The sequence below is a fragment of the Mytilus edulis genome, chromosome 6, assembly GCF_963676685.1.
Source record: "Mytilus edulis chromosome 6, xbMytEdul2.2, whole genome shotgun sequence".
NCBI classification, from domain to species: Eukaryota; Metazoa; Mollusca; class Bivalvia; order Mytilida; family Mytilidae; genus Mytilus; species Mytilus edulis.
This window is the reverse complement of record NC_092349.1, coordinates 34,331,951-34,352,641: the sequence shown is the minus strand read 5'-3', so window position 1 is coordinate 34,352,641 and position 20,691 is coordinate 34,331,951. Positions and strand designations below refer to the sequence as shown.

General features: G+C 32.2%; 1 protein-coding gene across 1 annotated transcript in view; it reads right to left on the bottom strand.

Annotated features, from left to right (window-relative positions):
• LOC139527559 (protein hobbit-like) overlaps positions 1–20,691 on the bottom strand; it is a 99,517-nt gene that overhangs the window by 43,830 nt on the left and 34,996 nt on the right. The window contains exons 8-22 of the mRNA XM_071323066.1: positions 17,521–17,566; positions 16,028–16,090; positions 14,686–14,738; positions 12,573–12,631; positions 12,041–12,138; positions 11,802–11,866; positions 10,677–10,840; positions 9,674–9,828; positions 8,744–8,901; positions 7,531–7,774; positions 5,353–5,468; positions 4,685–4,771; positions 2,682–2,793; positions 1,330–1,435; positions 440–554 (exon numbers count right to left, since the gene is read on the bottom strand). Coding sequence (XP_071179167.1) covers positions 440–554; positions 1,330–1,435; positions 2,682–2,793; positions 4,685–4,771; positions 5,353–5,468; positions 7,531–7,774; positions 8,744–8,901; positions 9,674–9,828; positions 10,677–10,840; positions 11,802–11,866; positions 12,041–12,138; positions 12,573–12,631; positions 14,686–14,738; positions 16,028–16,090; positions 17,521–17,566 — 1,641 coding nt within the window. The remainder of the gene's footprint in view (positions 1–439; positions 555–1,329; positions 1,436–2,681; positions 2,794–4,684; positions 4,772–5,352; positions 5,469–7,530; positions 7,775–8,743; positions 8,902–9,673; positions 9,829–10,676; positions 10,841–11,801; positions 11,867–12,040; positions 12,139–12,572; positions 12,632–14,685; positions 14,739–16,027; positions 16,091–17,520; positions 17,567–20,691) is intronic.

Here is a 20,691-nt window from a genome sequence, read left to right as displayed (position 1 = left end):
GGTTAGGAAAAGGGTGGTTGAATTTTGCCTCTTAATATCTCCTTTAGCATTCAAAGAAATTGTTATGTGCTCTTCCTGAATAAATGCATTGGGTCAAATTTTAAGACCCTGACCACTTTAAATAGATATTTCAATTTACTTGTTATTTTTTATATAAATTGGAAGGGCATGAATATTTAATTAATTTGAACGATTCAGGATGAATTTTAAACGGAAAAAAATTTTCTGTGGTGTAACTTCTGTAAATCATGGTAGTACATCTTGTGTACTTATATTGTGGCATTGTTATACACTACATCTGTATTAGTCTAGGATTTTTTTTCTTTCTTACAGAGCAACTGTCCATTCATTATTAGCAAATCCAACACAAATATATCACTAAAATATCTCCATATGAAGTAGCGAAGTCACTCTCCTTCCGATTTAAAAGTTTTGTTACCTCAATGGTGATAATATCATGACCTTCACATCGTATGATAAACTTGTCCATTTGTAGCAGAATTTCTTCAGCAGATATTGTCATAACAACTTTGTTTTCCTTCGTCAAAGATACCCTGCAATAAAACAAAAGTTTTAGTCTTTTGATAATTTAATTTTTTTGTTGCAACAATCCTTATCTTCTTTTCATGTAATTTGGATCCCTAAATGTGTCTTATTACTGCTGCATTTTTGTTTACCATATGTATTTTGATATTTACTTTCTTATCAATACTGTATATTCAAATATAAATGAGTGCAATTATCATTTCAAATCAATGATCACGTGGTAAAATGTGTGATCTAATGGTTGCAATTGCAAAACTCTTGTGAGGGGAAATCATTTCTTATTTAAAATACAATGAACAATTCTTTTTTAAATTCAGGAGATTCAATCATCTTTAAATGGAAGGCAATGGAGCAGACACACTTTTTAAGGTTAATTGGGATAAGTGAATAATATGTTTATACCAGCCCCCAAAAAATCAATGCTTATATGTTCTAGCTACTAAAAATGTCTTAAAAACATTTTACTGAACCAATTTACTGTCATTGTCCTAAGAGGTCTTCTATCTATGTTGTCTGCTCTATTGTCGGGTTGTTGTTGCTTTGACACATTCCCCATTTCCATTCTCAATTTTAACAAAATGTATTTGAGAGGGTAAGAAGGGAAGTTGAATTATTGAATGTGGGTTGTGGGTCTTTTTCAGTATGCATCTATTACCATTATGCAAAATTGTCTTACCAATGGTTCTTGGTTGTAGGGATATTTTGAAAGTCCCTTTCTACCCTCCCACATACATTTTAATGGAATAGCCCTAATATAAAATAGATATGACTAATTCACCTTACCATCTTTGTTTTGAGAGCCTGAGTGTAAGTATGACGTCAGCAGCTACTATAACGCTGTATGTTACTTCCATTCTTTTTGGTGGTGCATTGCTTCTTTTAGGTTTCACTGAAATAAAACAAAGCATTGAAACTGATATAAACAGCATACGAAAACATGAATGTTTGGGATACTTTTTTTACTGTCATAATAGCTTCAAATTTTCTGCACATGACCTGTAATCAGATATATACAAAATATACACAAGATTTCACTTTTGATTTATGGATGACACTCCTGTTGCCTTATGGTCATTTGGGGGAAACAGCTTCATAGGATATTAATTTTATGACACCAAATTTTTACTTGAAAAAGCACCAATTATAAGAATGTGTTTTGCTAATGACGACAAAAAATAATTATTCACAATGAAATATTGATCTTATATAAATGTCTGACCTCTAACGAAAGGAACATTTTGTTTTATTTATCACATATATACAATAATTACACATTTACTGTTTAGAACTTCATGGGCAGTCAAGGTCATCTTACACCCCTGAAGTAGTAGACTTACATAAATACAAAAAAGTTTCATAACTGGCTATTATTTATTACAAATCCCAAAATAAATTTCCCATAGGTACATTTTGCAGATTTTTATAAAGCTAAGGAAAAGTTGAAATTCAAAGGGTTTCTTATTTTAAAACTATAATTTATGGCAATAATTAAAATAATCAAACCTGCTAAAGAGATGACATGTATTAAGCATGTATTAAGCAAAACCTGTGTCATAAGACCATTTATTATAGATCCCTCTGTAGTACATTTCATATAAATTGAATCTGTATTGAAAGACCACCTGTCTTAAGAGACCACTTTTTTGCTCTCCCTTAAGTGATCTCTTAAAACAGGTTTCAGGAGCCTGCAATTCAGTGGTTGTCGTTTGTTTATATGTTACATATTTGTTTTTCGTTCATTTTTTTTTTACATAAATAAGGCCGTTAGTTTTCTCGTTTGAATTGTTTTGCATTGTCTTATCGGAGCCTATTATAGCTGACTATGTGGTATGGGCTTTGTTCATTGTTGAAGGCCGTACAGTGACCTATAGTTGTTAATGTCTGTGTCATTTTGGTCTTTTGTGGATAGTTGTCTCATTGGCAATCATACCACATCTTCTTTTTTATATTCACTGTATTTGTTTGATATTATAAGAACTATGCTAGTCAATACATAAGATTGTATCGCAAACCTGCAATTCTGTTTCAATCAATATCAAATTCTAATGATATTCATTTGTAACAACAATTTTCATTGGTTAATTTCATATACATGTATTTTGAGAGGCTAGATTCTGCAGCAGACTACAACTTACAATTAATTCTGCTGGTCAGTTCAGTGAAATCCTCGATGGCCTGTATGATACACATGTGATGATGCGTACTCCAGTCACATGACACCTCTTTTAATACATGGATCGCCATATTCTGTACAAGATATAATGATGTTTGATAATTTTGTACTTGTATTCAAGTTTTTTTCGCTTTAAAAACAGACCATGTCAACTCTTGTAGGTAATGAATGTGATAAAATTAATGTCAAATAAAGTGTCAAATATAAAGAATGTTAAATTGTTGTAACAATTGATTTGCAAAACCATATTTTTATTCATATATTAACAAATATAGGGATCAATAGGCAATACAAAAATATTAATAGTAAGCAAGGCTTCCAAAACGGTCATATATTCCAGACATTTGTATTATGTCCAGTAAAAGTCCGGCTGGGCAAAGCATGAAACAGTCATCTACTTTTTAGTTTTCAAGGCTTTCTTAAAAGTCTGTCATTTTAACATAATTTACGATCTTTTTGACCTAACCTTTTGCATTCAAACAGCCATACATTTCCAGTCATAAAAGTAACATGATGATTAATTACTATCAAAACAACCCCTCCTTCAATACTTTCTAATTTTAATCTAGGCTAATTAGTTGTTGGACAGCTGAAATCTACCTGTTCCGGTGACAGGTGAACTATTTTCATTACCGGACATCGAATAAATTGATCGATCTATTCAAAGTTATTTTCTTACATTTCAGCGGTTTGTATCTAATTAATTTAGTCCAAAAGATGAAAATTATAATAAATACATTTATAAACATGATGTGATGAAAAATCTAAAAACGTTTTAAATGAAAAATCATTAGAAACATGTCAATCAATAAATTTCTGCAGCAGTCCCTAAAGTGTTGTTGTTATAAGATTCGCTACATTTTATGTTTTTTATCATAACGACCCTGCATACCCTCGGGGTTCCACTTTATGGACTCTACCGTACTACAGACTCACCAGGCGTTGGTTCACTTTCGTTTGTAATTGATTTGAACTACATTGTACTAACTAGAACACGTGTGCGCATGTGCACAGGTGGAAAATTTAATTATGCATCATGCAGTTCTTCAAAAACGCTAAAATTATTATTGATACCTGTATCAAAGGTTTATTTCAAGTATTTTGTTGAAGAAATAACGTGGCAAGAGTTTCTTCACTAAGTCTTGCTTTAAAAACATACACGGATTTTATGTATCCGTTTCTGGTCCATGTTTTACCATTGTCAAGTCAACATCCAGTATAGAAAAATGTGATTTAAAAACGAAAGTAAAAGTCTTTTACAATGTCATTTTGCACAAATAAAGAGTCTTCGGCAGATATGAGCACGCTGATGTGCTACCAATTTAACAGTTTACATCAGAACATCAAATTAATATCAAAGTAAAGTTTAATATCATTTTTTTTTTAATCTAATGTCAATCATTGGGATGGAAGCCCTGATATTAGTAAGGTGATAAAATATTCATGAAACATTGAAACATACCCGCCAACTGTCACTATTTGCGGGGGATTTCCCCCAGTGAAAATTTTGTAAGAGCAATTTTGTCCACTATTTTAAAGAAAACAATTAATTTTACAATGGCTATGAGCTTGTTAAAGCACAAAGAAACCAAAAAAACCACATTAGAATATATTTGAAGGCCCCCTTGAAGGTTTTTGTAGAACTATAAGAACCATCTTTCACGTAAAACCCCCATGGGCATTTTGAAAAGTTGGCAGGTATGTTGAAAAGGTCGTATGGTGACCTATAGTTGTTTATTTCTGTGTCATTTGGTGTCTTGTGGAGAGTTGGATCATTGACAATCATACCACATCTTCCTTTTTATATTTGAAAATATTTTTTTTGGTAGTGATTGAATTTTTTTTTCTTGCCTAAAAGAATTAGGAATAATTCAAACTGCCTAGATTACCTACCTTTTCTGTATGTTTGTACACACATTTAACTTCTTGTATATGGATAATTGGATTCTTTAAGTTTACACCTACCTTTTCTGTATGTTTGTACACACATTTGACTTCTTGTATATGGATAATTGGATCTTTTAAGTTCACAGATTTCACAAGCTTCATCATCTGAAATCATACGTTTTGAAAAATAAACATAGATATCATAGATTTAAACGATGGGAACATTTTTCTTAATATGATCATCTCTGAAACAGTAGGAACGATGACTGTCATAATCTCTTTGCTTGTTGATGAAAGTGGTGCATTGAATTAAGTTCTATGATATTCAAACCCCAACACAAAAAGTCCTCTGCAGTACTATAAAAACTATTTCTTTCTTACTAACAACCAGTTGAAAATTAATTGAACCAACTACTTATAAATGCTCCACCTGTATGATATTAGAAGAGCATTATGTTTTTCTGTCTGTTCGTCTATCTGTCCAGCTTCAGGTTAAGTTTTTGGTCAAGGTAGTTTTTGATAAAGTCCAATTAACTTGAAACTTAGTACATATGATCCCTATAATATAATCTTTCCAATTTAAAGCCAAATTCAGAGTTTTGACCCAAATGTCATGGTCCACTGAACATAAAAAAATGTAGTGTGAGTGGGGCATCAGTATACCTTGAACACATTCTTGCTTAAAATATTAAAATATTTGTGGATAACATAGCAAAATCGAGAGAAATAGCTACAAAACTACTCACCTTATTTTTCTGTTTTTGCTGTTGTATATAAATAACTTTAGTTCCCTCCACAACAAAATAACTCTTTGGTTTTCTGTGGTCCAATATCACAGAATCCACTCTCAACATTAAGGCAACTACAAAATAAAGTCATAATCTGTCTAAAAATTCTTCTTTTTTAATCTTCATTACATAATAGACACAGTCATATCCTAAAATAACTATTTGCTTATATTAAATTTTATAAATTTGTCTTTTTATTTGAAAAGAATAGACCCACAAATTTTATTAAAATAGGAAGGGAACTTTTTGACTGGTCTTTCCTCCCTTCTTTGATAGTTTTACACTTCAGGAAAGTAGGCTGGATAACGTCTCCTTACACATTGTGACATAGTTGATAATTCCTGCTCACACCTCAACGCATGCAGAACGACTGAGCAGAATGATATAGGCTAAAGGAAGAACGATTAAAAATAAAGTCAAAGCTTTGTTCTATTTACAGTGGATTCATTTATTTCCGTGGGTAATAATTTTCATGGATTGATGTGAAAACTTTTTTTGTTGATATTTGATTTCGTGGTTTTACCCATCTCTGCATGCAAAACCTATAGAAAATTTGTAATTTTCTGGACATTGGAATTCCTGGTTCAACTGTACCTACGAAACCCACAAGAATTGGTATTCAACGAACAAAAATGAAGCCACAGTATATTACCACCAATACTGGGAGAAATTTCATTGTCATAACAAAAAAAGCAAGAAGATACCAAGAAGTATTATTGCATAGCAATATAATATTTCCCACAGAAAGTAACCAAAAGTTAGCGTGCAATAAATTCCAATATTGCACTAGTGCAATAAATCTTCAAAATTCGTGACGTCATCAACGACAAAATCTTTAATAAAAACCAATTTTTACTTTCACATATTATATACAATAAAAGGGTTATTACATGAATATTGGGGAACATTGTCCCTCGTAGAACATATATTGCACTCGCAAGCTCGTGCAATAAAAAATTCTACTCGGGACAATATTCCCCAATAAATTATTCATGAATTAACCCTTTAATATACAAGAGTGCACACACTGAAATGTCTCGCCTTCTTTACTAATCATTGATATAATGTTGATACTTCTAAATATAAAGCTTTATTGACTGTCACATAAACTTAACATTAACCAAGAAAACTAAACATTGATCAATGAACCATAAAAATGAGGTGAAGGTCAGATGAACCATATGCCAGGCAGACATGTACAGCTAACAATGCTTTCATACAACAACTATAGTTGACCTATTGCTTATAGTTTAAGAAAATAGACCAAACACAAAAACCTAACACTGAGCAATGAACCGTAAAAACCAGGTCAAGTTCAAATAAAACCTGCACGACTGACATATAGATCATAAAATATTTGCATACACCAAATATAGTTGACCTATGACACATAGTATTAGATAAAAAGACCAAAACTCAAAAACTTAACTTTGACCACTGAACCATGAAAACGAGGTCAAGGTCAGATGACATCTGCCCGCTAGACATGTACACCTTACAATCATTCCATACAACAAATATAGTAAACCTATTGCATAAAGGTATGAGAAAAACAGACCAAAACACAAAAACTTAACTATAACCACTGAACCATGAAAATGAGGTCAAGGTCAGAAGACACCTGCCAGTTTGACATGTACACCTTACAGTCCTTCCATACACCGAATATACTAGACCTATTGCTTATAGTATCTGAGATATGGACTTGACCACCAAAACTTAACCTTGTTCACTGATCCATGAAATGAGGTCGAGGTCAAGTGAAAACTGTCTGACGGGCATGAGGACCTTGCAAGGTACGCACATACTAAATATAGTTATCCTATTACTTATAAAAGAGAGAATTTAACATTACAAAAAAATCAGAAATTTTTTTTCAAGTGGGCACTGAACCATGAAAATGAGGTCAAGGACAATGGACATGTGACTGACGGAAACTTCGTAACACGAGGCATCTATATACAAAATATGAAGCATCCAGGTCTTCCACCTTCTAAAATATATAGGTTTTAAGAAGTGAGCTAACACCGCCGCCGCCGCTGGATCACTATCCCTATGTCGAGCTTTCTGCAACAAAAGTTGCAGGCTCGACAAAAATTATAATAAAAATAAATCAAATCTGTCAATAAAACTTACCATTATTATTATTTCCTATGAATACATTAATATATGACACATCAAGTTTTACATCAATGATAAAATTCTGTAAGATGGAAGGACGAGGGGTAGTCTTTATGCTAGGTTGCTTTTCAGACATCCTCCTTATTCTTGTTATAGCACCAAAGAAATGTAAAAGTGTATTTATTGTATTTGTGGACCACTCTATATGTATATAAGTTGTCATGACATCCAGACTTAAGATTTTATCTTGCTGATTAACCTGGAAAATATAATTAAATATAATCAACATCAATTACATAACTGTTGTAAATATGGTAAACTGACTAATTTCTATGAGTGATTTAATTTTGTGAGTAGAAAAATAATGAGAATATATAAACCTTTGCAAAACTAGGATCTGCAATTTGATGAACTTTCAAATTCATGATTTCATGTACCCAGGAAATTCACAATTAGTATCCCACTCATAATAATGAATCACCTACACACTATGGGGATTTCAAGTTGAACTAAAGGCAATACTATAACTTTAAAAAACACACAACAGCATCCTTATCTTATCTTTCCTTATCATAAAATGAGGTTCATATGAGGGTCTGGATAGGGGGTCTGTTATTCTGTAAACATTTAAGTATCATCCCTTTTTTCTCTAATCTTCAAAAAATTAACCCCTTTTTTCTCTAATCTTCATTTTTTTTGCCCGTTATTCTCTAATCTTCATTTTTTAAGGGCATTATTCTTTAATCATTTAACCCCATCCAAACCCTCTCATATGGGTATGAAAACAGGTAAACAAGACAATACAATACATCACAATGGTTGGAATGTTGAAGTTAAAATGATAGTAATAGTAAAAGTTAATATTAACTGTCAATATTTTTTCTCAAAATGGGCAACACCTCACTGGACATTACGTACCATTTCCACTGGCTTCACTTAAATAAGGATCTGCTTCAAATTGCATCAGGAATTATTTTGGAATGTATGGTAGTTGCACATGTAGGACAATATGGAAATTGCGGTAAATCTGTATATTTACAGTTATGGTACATTTTCAATGTTTCAAGATCAATTTGAAAATAAAACTGTGTGGTTCTGTCAATCAATCCATTTTGCAGAAATTTTCATTAGACCTTGAGTGTGGTAGTTAACTGTTTTCTTTTTAGAATAAATCAGCAATTTTGGAAAGATTGTTCACATAATGTATAAAGTCACAACAGTTATATACCTTTCCCCTGAAGAGCTCCAGATACAGGACATGATTCCAGAAATGTTTACTGCCCTTCAGCTCGTCAGGTGATACATGAGAATTATAATGATGACACCAGACAGTTTGTACTTCAAGGTCACAGGAAATGTTATGTGCAAGATACGGAATGCCAACAGCTGCAAAAAAAAATATTGTAGTAATTCAATCTCACGCTTAACCACTGGCCCAGCAGCACAGGCTTGTAAAATGGCATTTGGGGCTGTAAAAATCATTCCAACAGAATCTAACTAAAATTATCCAAAAATTGAGTTTGGGGCCTATAGATTTAAAAGTTTATCTTCAAGCATTAATATACCCTAAATCAAAACAAGCCTCTGACATATTCATCATTTCATTTTTCTATACTGGCTAATTGACTACTATAAGGGCTATTCCAGAAAAAAATGAATGGGGGGGTTGGAAGGCACATTATATTTATAATACATGGGTGATGGGTATCAGAGCAACTTTTCACACTATAATGCACTATAATTCTCAATTACAATTGTCCTGGTGGCGGGTGCTGACAAAAACTGCCTGCCAACCACCCTCCCCCCCCCCCCCCATACATTTTTTTCTGGAATAGCCCTAAATGTTTTAACTCCAAATACACAAACACACACTTGAGGTACCTCTTCAAAGTTTGTAGCTTATACTCCAGTGGCTCTTATATTCAACATCTACTATTGCAATTGCATAGTGAAAATTTGTTTTAGGGAAGGTTTATTTTTTATGATTTTGAGATTAAGATGAAATCATGAGATACCCTCCCCCTCCCCATTCTTTCAATAAATTCAATCTTTAAAGCAGATCCTCTGCTTAGTCAAGAAAACTTCGACCACATAATAGGTTGGCACTGAAAATTGTGAAATAAAACTCCACAAATAAACAACTTTGCAGTCTCTCTACCTGTATCAGTTGGTTTTAAACTAGTGAAGAATCTAGCAGTCTGAAGTCCCATCAACAAACCACTATTAGACACTGATGATATGGCAGCTGACACTTCTACAACATCTATCTCAGCACTTATCTCCTTTGTCTTAAGGTACTGCACAACCATAGGACTGTTATATATAGAATGTAAATAAATTATCATGGTGATGGACAAAAAATATTCATAGGTGTGAATTTTTCAGTGTGACAAAAATAAAGATTTCTAAATTTTTACCATTTATTTACATCGAAGTAGGTGCAAACAAATTGTTGTTAAATCTTTTAAAACTATTCAAACACTACACAACTTCCTATTGCATGTGTTTTTACTTTCTAAAAATTGGTATTGACATGAGATTTTCTGCTGACAATTATTCACTTCTTTTCTTTACATGGGTAATTTTGATCAATGCAAATGCTTGTCTTTCACTGAAGACCATATGACTTCTGCTACATGTCTGATGTTTTTGTTAACTTCTGCTGTCTAATTTATTTCTCTTCTTTTTTAATCATTTTAAAAATTAAAAAAAAAAATTTACAAACTCATTTAGTGCCAAGCAGTACAAAACAGTTTTGAATATTTGCAGCCAATAACATGAAAAATATTATTAATTTCTTAGAATTGTAAAAAATTTTGCTTACACTGAACAAAGAACTGACACATTAAAACATACCTTGTACCATGGGAGGGCATTCTAAATGGGATAACCATTTAAGAATTTTTTACTAACTAATTTTCACGGTACAATCAATATTTGATAGCACCCAATAGTTGAGATTTTATTGTGCTTTACCTAAATCCCACGTATCAATGGAACATCCCTTACCTGATATTTTTGGACTGTTCTATATTTTCAGGTTCTGCTTTACCTAAATCCCATGTATCAATGGAACATCCCTTACCTGATATGTTTGGACTGTTCTATATTTTCAGGTTCTGCTTTACCTAAATCCCATGTATCAATGGAACATCCCTTACCTGATATGTTTGGACTGTTCTATATTTTCAGGTTCTAGTGATGATTTGTTTTCAGAAGCAGACAACTTTGTAATGACCGATGACCAATACTGTACTTCTTCATGGTGGTAGTTAAAGAATCCTCCATGGATGTTAGAATTAGCTTCTAATGATGTATCACTTATCTGCAATTTAATAATCTTGAAATTAAAAGGCTTTGTTTCCTATTATCAATTTCAAACTTTAAAAGGGATTTCACATGAACTTAACAAAATATATTTAACTATTATAAAGTTCAAGGTCCATGCCATAAAATTGAGATTGGAAATGGGGAATGTGTCAAAGTGACAACAACCTGACCAAAGAACAGACAACAGCCAAAGGCCACCAATGGGCCTTCAATGCATCGAGAAACTCCTGCACCCGGAGGCGTCCTTCAGCTGGCCCCTAAACAAATATGTATTCTAGTTCAGTGATAATGGACGTCATACTAAACTCCGAATTATCAAGCATAGCTAACCATATACAGATTTAGTTGTTTGATTTTAGCCATTTTCAATTTTTATACCCTTAATTTCTTCATGAGAATTTGACTTTTCTGCTTCAATTAAACCTAAAGAAATTTGTAAGTGGAAAAGGGTGTCAAATACATTGATCTTAATGTCCTATGGTTCTCATGAGAGGCAAACATCAATATTTTTTATCTTAAGTAAATTTAACTCTTAAAGTACCCCTCTAAGGAAATAAATTCATACCAATTATTTTAAAGTCACAATGATCTTATTCTTTATCTTACGTAAACATTATTTACCATACTTTAAGAGTCACAATGACCTTATTCTTTATCTTATGTAAACATTATTTACCATACTTTTAGAGTCACAGTGACCTTTAATAATTCTTTAGCATATACATACAGTGACCCTCAATTTAAAACAAATAATTCTTGGGGGGGGGGGGGTAGGAGGTGTCCTGATCCCGAAATCCCGGGGTTAAAAACATGAAATCCCGAAATATTGAAATCCTGAGGTCCCGAAATTCGAAAAAAGAATTCCCGGACCCCGAAAGGATCAATCCCGAAATCCTGAGCTTAAAAACACCCAATCCCGGAGTCCTGATAAAGGTCCTATCCCCCCTCATTCTTACCAATACTTTTAAACTTAGTTTCAGTAATTCTGCAAATTTAACTTGTGGTGATTCTGTATGGAAATCTGTAAAATAAAAATATAAAATTATGCATTAACAAAAACTGGCAACTTTATGACATTGAACTAATACAACAGAATCTTAATGGTTCATGAATTTCTTAAAACAATTTCAGGGAACTTTCATAAAAAAAGTAAATTCATCATTTCTTAATCACATGTTCATTTAGCTATACAAACCTTCTAACAGTAACCCACAGAAACTTTTCTCTTCATCCTGGCAGGCACTATCCTGGTGATACTCTGTATGGAATGTCTTCAATCCAACTGATAGGGTTCTGGAATAAATTGATAAGGGATACTAAGTTAATGTATACAAGATTGATAATCCCACAAAAACTAATAACATTACACTTCACATCATAAAAACAGAACTTTCATTTCTCTTTTTTTTTACTCTGGAAAAGCAACCAGTTTCATATTAAATGATAATCTTAAGGATAAACACCTTACAGAAATGTAAAATTGTGAACCAGTTTGTTTATGTGGCTAAATTTCTAATAACAGAGATATTCGTGTTCACAAGCAAATAACCATTTTTTTTCTCTCAATTCCATGTTTTTAAATATTTTCCTGTCTGAGCGTATGAGTGTTATAAAGTGTTAAATGAATCTTATAACCAAAACTTTTTCTTCTGAATGTTATATCAAGAATAACCGTAATTTCCTTTTCCTACATATAAAATGGTAAAATTATCTAAATGTCTACAAACCTTTGTTTAGTTTCTCTTACAATCTTCACGTCTAATTCTGTCACGTCTATTCCTATTTCCTAAAATAACAAACAAGAATTACAGTTCAAACATAAATATCTATTGTTGTGTTATCCAATCTATTGTCCTCATTCAGAACTATTGTGCTATTACATGACGGTAGCTTTTTATAGGTGGAGGAAGGCAGAGTGGAGGCTTCCGCAGGGTCAAAAACTACCTGCAACCTCTGGGCTTTTTAGAGGTGACTTCTGACCTGAGGGCCTTCTAAAAACGACCTACGACCTGTAAAATTTGGAAAAAAACGACCTCCGACCGACTTCTGTCCTCTGTGTTGGGGAAAAAAGACCTGCGACCTGTACATTTCCCTTAAAAACGACCTCTCAACGAATTTAAAAGCAACCTTGCGACCTGAGGTAGGTACCCTGTGGGAGCCTCAGAGTGCCCAAAGAGAACCACCAACCTTCAGGAGGAAAAGTGACAATCATAACAGAAGAGATGCTTTAAAAAGATAGTTATTCTAAAAGAAGATGGTTCATTATGTTGACTTGAATAACACCAGTATCACTCAGATTACAATTCTACCTTGACAGGTAAGTTTGTATTTAGCCTATAAAATACTTATTTAGCCTTGAGAATTGAAAGGTCAGTTGCCCATTCATACAATAGAAGTTTACCTATAAGGGTCAGAATGGGGTTTACAGAATAGAGAACACGTGTAATAGCAACAAAAAATAGAGAATAGAGAAAATGAACAACAAAATAAAGAATAGAGAATAATGCAGTGCAAAAGTATAAAGAATAAATGGGCAAAATAAAAAGAAAACTTATGTAACTGTAATGCAATACCGATAATATAATGATCAATGTGCATAATTGATAAATAATCTTGTAACAGAAAGACTATATAGTAAAATCATTTTCATGAGAATTTGCTTTACAGAATGAGAATTATTTTTAAGGCTATTAAAAGAAAAATGCCCTAAAAATTTAAAGAATTCAGATATCAAAAAATCCATGCAGGTCCTCATGTCATTTACATTGTCAAAATATAGGACACATCTAGTCAAACTGGTTTTAAACTAGACATCTAGTCAAACTGGTTTGGTATAACTGACTGTTTCTTGCCCTAGATGTCTATTTCACAGTGACCTTATGTGTTTGTGCTAAGAGTACATTGTACTGTCAAATTCATTGATTTTCTGTTGGGACATGACCTACATTGTAAACATGCAAAATAGTGGCTTGAGATTTCAACTGATATTAGTATAATAAATTAAAATTTGGAATATTATATCCTGGTTGATGATGTTTTTTTTTGGGACCAAGATGTTTTCTTCATTCTTGTTCACATTATGATTATTTCAACCTTCAACATTGTTCAATGCACATTTAAAGATGGAAAAAATTTCAGCTCTCATTTAAAGTATTTTGCAACTTAATAATAATCTGTCAGATTTGGTGTAAACAAAAAACAAGACCCTGCAAGCATAGTCTATTTCTATAACAGTCAAGCAGATAGTTTTTTTTATATCTGAAAAAAAATTACCATGTAAAGATATATGCAATTAAAAGGCCTAAAATAACCCCTAAAATTCAACATTAACAGATTTTTAACAATTAAATCAAGATGCACAAAGTTTTAAGTATTGGTCAGAATATAGGGTTCTTTTGTACTTTAACAATATCACAATAACAATAAAGTGACCTTAATTTTGGACAAGGTAAATGGCATGAAGCCAAATTTATCAACTTCTATTGTATGAATGGGATAAACTGACCTTTCAATTCTCAAGGCTAAATAAGTATTTTATAGGCTAAATACAAACTTACCTGTCAAGGTAGAATTGTAATCTGAGTGATACCGGTGTTATTCAAGTCACCATAAAGTACTACTGCAGCTGATGTTTGAATATTTTTCCAAAAGAAAATTATTACCTAAGGTCTATTCAATTAAGATGAATGTATGAGTGTAGAAAAAGAAGGTTTTTTTTTTAAGATAGGTAAGTGGTAATTTATTGCTTCATGTTCATTTTGAATTTTAAGATTTCAGGGCATTTATCTCATATATTTTGGTTGTTCATTTCATGTCTAGAAATATATGAAGTAGACATACCTGGGGTATTAATTTCCAATTAAATGATTTGGCTACACTTTCTTTTGGCACATCTGCAAAATAACATAAGAATCTTGTGAATACATGAAATTCTCTCCAAAATCAATCATTATGTAGGGTTTTTTTTTAAATTTATTAAACATAAAGATTTAAAAAGTTACATAAATATTTACATACATGAATTAAAAATGTTTAATGAGAGGGATTTTTTTTAAAATCTAAAATTCATATTTTAACCAAATAAGGACAAGGTTTTTTTTAGCAATAGGTCATTCTAAATTGTGACTAGTAGACATTAGCTTGATAGACATAATTGCAAACAATTTTAGAACTATAACAAGAATGTGTCCAAAGTACACGGATGCTCCACTTGCACTATCATTTTTCATGTTCAATTGACCGTGAAATCAGGTAAAAATCTAATTTGGCATTAAAATTAGAAGGATTATACTATAGTCAACATGTGTACCAAGTTTCAAGTTGATTGGACTTCAGCTTCATCAAAAACTACCTTGACCAAAAACTTTAACCTGAAACTCCCACTTTCATTTTCTATATTCAGTGGACTGTGAAATTGGGGTCAAAAGTCTAATTTGGCTTTAAAATCAGAAAGATCATATCATAAGCAACAAGTGTACTAAGTTTCAAGTTGATTAGACTTCAGCTTCATCAAAAACTTTGACGAACGAACGAATGGATGAACGAACGGAGCCAAAGACCAGAAAACATAATGCCCCTCTACTATCGTAGGTGGGGCATAAAAATTAGTAGGGTGGATTGGAAGATAACTGTTTAGACAACAAGCAGGCATACTGTTAACCATGTGAAATACAATGTAAACATTGAACACACTTTGTAATATAAGAACGAATTTCCATGTGATGTAATAAAAGGTATCAATTTGCAGGAAGATAACGTTCCCCTCAAGGCATATTTTTCAGATTCATACTCAACCAGTACAATCTTAAGGTGGGGAAGAAACAAATACCAGTTTTTAAGGAGGATTTTGAAGGGGGGGGAAAGAAAAATTGAACACATATTTTACAGAAAACAAATATCATTATAATTTATATTCACAATTCATAAATCTGAATAACAATAACAAAAGTCCACTTGGAATTTGCAGTCATTAGTCGGACCCAGCCTGTGATCAAGCTAACAACTTCCTATTTGTCTGCCATTACTGGACACCACAAAGGTTCATGTAAAATTTTGATATCATAATAAAAAATATCTGACGCCATAGCGGAAAAGTGTGACTTTAATATTTAAAGAGGCGCAGATTCTCAGGTCAACCAGTGATTACCCAAATAGTGATGAGGTGAATTAAATCCTTGTTTACCTTTATCACTAAGAGACTCAGGAAGTTTATTCTTTTTCACTAACTGCAAACTTGATAAAAATCCTGAAAAAACAAATATATAGACAATAATAGTGCATTGACTTGACATATCAACGATATAAGGATGAGGCTTAGAAACGGGGAAATGCGAGGCTCTGCCGAGCTTTTTCCCCATTTCGGGCCGAATCATTATATGGTTGATATGTCAAGTCAATGCACTATTATTTTCTTTAAACTGCAATCTAAAATAGTACGTTTTCAATTGTTGTTTAGTGTGTATGTAATTATTTGATTTAAATATTGGGAAACTTATTCAATGCTTTGTGTTTAATGCCACTTTTAGCACTATTCTGCAGTTTCATGGCAGTCAGTTTTTATTGAAGGAAGCAGAGGTGCCAGGAGAGAACCAGGACCTTTTGAAAAATGGACAATCCTAGTCAATTCAGGTTTGATTCAAGCATATCTGCCATGTGCAGGATTGAAACTCACAATCTCACAGTCTCTGTGATGACTTAAGGTCATTTTGTTTTTGGGATGTATAAGTACCAAGTCATGTCCACATGTTTTTGTTATAAGTATTTTCATTTTGTATCCATCTGATGAGTTAAGCCTTTCTTTTTCAACTGATTTTTATAGTTCGTTCTTATTTTGAACTGTTACACCACTGTCCCAGGTTAGGGTAGGGTTGGGATCCTGCTAACATGTTTAACCCCACCAGATTTGTATATATGTGCATGTCCCAAGTCAGGAGCCTGTAACTCAATGGTTGTCGTTTGTTGCTGTGTTACATATTTGTTTTTCTTTAATTTTTTGTACATTAATTAGGCTGATAGTTTTCTTGTTTGAATTGTTTTACATTTGTGATTTCAGGGCCTTTTATAGCTAACTATGCGGTATGGGCTTCGCTCAATGTTGAAGGGTGTACAGTATTTATAGCTGTTAATTTGTGGGTCATTTGGTCTCTTATGTAGAGTTGTCTCATTGGCAATCATACTACATCTCCTTTTTTGTAGTGATACAACAGTTGAAATGAGGAGGTCCTCAGTGGTTGAGTGCTCTAAGTATTTTTGAATAACCAGCCGTTCAACACTGAGGCCGTCGGTTCTGATCCCTCACAGTGTGGAGGGGAGATAGGACCTTTATCGGGACTCCGGGATCGGGTGTTTTTAAGCTCGGGATTTCGGAATTAACCCTTTCGGGATCTGAGAATTCTTTTTTCGAATTTCGGGACCTCAGGATTTTGTGTTTATAAGCCCGGGATTTCGGGATCTGGTGTTTTTAAGCCTGCGATTTCGGGATCAGGACCCCTTCTACCCCCTCTCAGTGAGGCCCCCAGTTAAAAAAAATAGTTGATCATACAATGAACAAAGAATGAAAATCGATAGTTAAGAAAAGAATCAAATTGAAACCAGGACTTCTTTCTGGTTCACTGGAAGAGGATTTTCAGGGGGGACAATCCACATGGAATCCTGTTTGTAATTAACAGTACTTACCTTCTGTCATATTTGCATGAGGTTTGTCTATAAGTAATCTCAAAGACTGAAAAATATGAATCATAAGTTCTGTAAAAGATTTGAAGAAATCATCAGTCAACAGAAATAAAAAAAAAGGGGGCTTTGGTGAATGTGTAAAAATCTCATACAACAATAGTTTTTTTCTTTTAAATCTGTTTACATTGCACAATCATTATACCGGTATATATATTTAAGTACAATCATTGCAACAAAAACAAAAGTATACAATAACCATAACAGGAAAACACATTTCTTTTTTTTTTTTTTTCAACCATTTTCCCCCATACATGTGAACCTCCTGAGGGGAGTACAATAATCTCCTCCCGTCCTCCCGTTTAGGAGAAAAAAATCCTTTGTATAAAATATTTCATGAATGAAAATTTTCAGCCACCATATCAGGGATGATTCCAGGTGTTTTCAAATGGGTCCCTTGAACATCAAATTGGGAATTTTAATCCCAATTGGGAATCTTTTATGCATAAAATCTAAGACAAAATCATATCATTTTCTTGTAAAAACGGAAAATGTATATTAAGTTTAACCTCTTAGACTACACTGATTTAAGAAGTTGTAACATTTTGAATAATTATGGATGGGCTACTGATTATGATATATATGATTCTGACCTCATAGATATGATCACCAGATTACTTGAAAGTTATTGGATTGGGACCAGGGAAGTGGTATTACATGAATATCACTGCACATGATGCACTAGTCCAAATGATTATTACGTCTTGAAAGGCTATTACATTTTTTTTCTTCAACGCCTTACTTCGAAGTAACCTAAGCATATTACATATACATAAACATAATATACCAGCTAACATAAATCTATGGCAAGCTGTTTTACTATTTAATCAAATGTCAAGATATCTCGTGTAATATATAAGATATCCCATTTAATATATAAGATATCTTCTATAGTTTCATTTACATAAGATGTCTTATATATCATATGAGATATCTTAAATATTATATAAAATATCTCATGTTTATTAGAGATCTCTGAAAGTATATGAAATATCTTATAAATATCTAATTTACAAGATATCTTTTATAATTTACAAGATATCTTATATACATGTATATAGTTGAAAAGACATCTCATATAGTTTCTAAGATATCTTATATAGTTTATTGGATATCTTATAAAGAAAATTATATAAGATATCTTATAAACTTAAATTTTATAAGATATATCATTTACTTTTAAAGATATCTCCTAAAGTTATTAAGATATCTTTCATATAAGATATCTTATAAACAATACATATAGTTTATAAAATATCTTATATGGTTAATAAGATATCTTTCATATAAGATATATCTTAAAAACAATACATATAGTTTATAAAATATCTTATATTATAGTTAATAAGATATCTCATATAGTTTATAAGATATCTTATATAATCTATAAGATATGTTATATCAACTATTAGATATCTCTTATATTTTAAAAATTTCAAATTTTATAAACTTTATAAGATATCTTATTTAATCTGTAAGATATTTCATATAATATATAAACTATACAAGATATCTTGAAATTAAATGAAATAGCAAAATGGCTTGCTATATATAAACCAATGAAAAAATCATCCATTTGGTATTTTTTTTCAACAGGTCATCTTTATAAGTTTACCTTGATTAAAATGGATTTAAAATTTAACTGGTCCATTGTCGTATTCAGTGAGACATGTGAGACAAAGTGCTAAACTTTTTCGAAAATACCGATTTTTATTTTATTTTCATAAATTGGGAATTTATATTCACAAATATTTTTTTGGGGCCGCTAGCCGATTTCAGGGCCGCCAAGCGGCCCTAAACTATATAGTGGAATCATCCCTGCATATTTGATAATTTCTTACTACCATATGGGTGTAATTGATACCTGTATTAAATTTTACCTGTAAATCAAAGAAGATGTATAATAATATGGCTTCGTTTAACAGCTTGGGTGTCAAACATACTGGTAATCAACAATGTTTACCTCTGGCTAACTGCCGTTGTGTAATAAAAACTGTGTGTATTAAATTAATTTTTTGTTACTTTCCTTTGATTTATCATGTTTTAAGTTATTTTGCTTTTAAAAATGTAAATTGTAAAAAGAATATAAATGAATAATATTTTAATCAAATTATCATATAAAGATGGTAATCAAATGAACTTAAATGTTTTTGGACAAATGAAAAAATTTAAATTTATAAATTATTTAGGAATCTAGACTTCTTTTCAAGGATTAAATTGAAATTTATATAATAAATCTGACCTTCAAAATTTCAATTGTAATATACAGTGAAACCTGTCCAATCCGAACACCTACGGGACTTTGCATTTTGTTCGGTTTTCACACGTGTTTGGATTGAAGAGGTAAACGGAAGTCAACACCAAAATTAATTTTGGCACTTACTGACAAGGCACGATAGGTGACACAACAGACGACCATTTATTTTCATGATGATTTAGATGTAGATGAAGATAGACGTATTTTTCCTTTTTTGATATAAATCAAACGCTGCTCCGTCAATCACAATCCTCGTTGTGTAAAGGTATAAATCGTTCAATAATGTCCGACGTGGAGCGAATGTGCTTTTCATAATTATTTTCTAATCTGTTAATTCAGTGAACAATTCAGATTCTCAGCCACTGCCAAAAGACGATTCCGTTGTTGAATCGATATCGTCATTTTCAATAATCTGAACACACGAGTTCTTGGACTAAACTGGTCACCCCCTGATCGATACTTTGCCACAAGATAAGAGCGAAACAACAGCAGGGGTCCAGTTTATTCTCGGACTTTATCGTTGACAAATAGATAACGGAGGAGGAGCATGAATTATATAAATAGGGCCTCAAAAGGGAATCCGGCATCCTGTAAATATAATTCGAAAGTCTTGCACGACTTCTTAATCCAGCGATATTCTTTCATCCTGTGTTTGTTTAATTAAATCATGCAAATAATTAAAAATACTTTATTGTTTTGATTGATATCGATCGATTTTGACAGGTAATTTTTAGATACATACTTACTAACGAGCCTTCAAAAAGCGTTCGGAATTCGGTGTTGACAGGGTTTCGGTTTTTCCAGGTTAGATTAACGTTAATTGATAGGGAAATTTTGTGGTTTAAACTGAAATTCGGTTT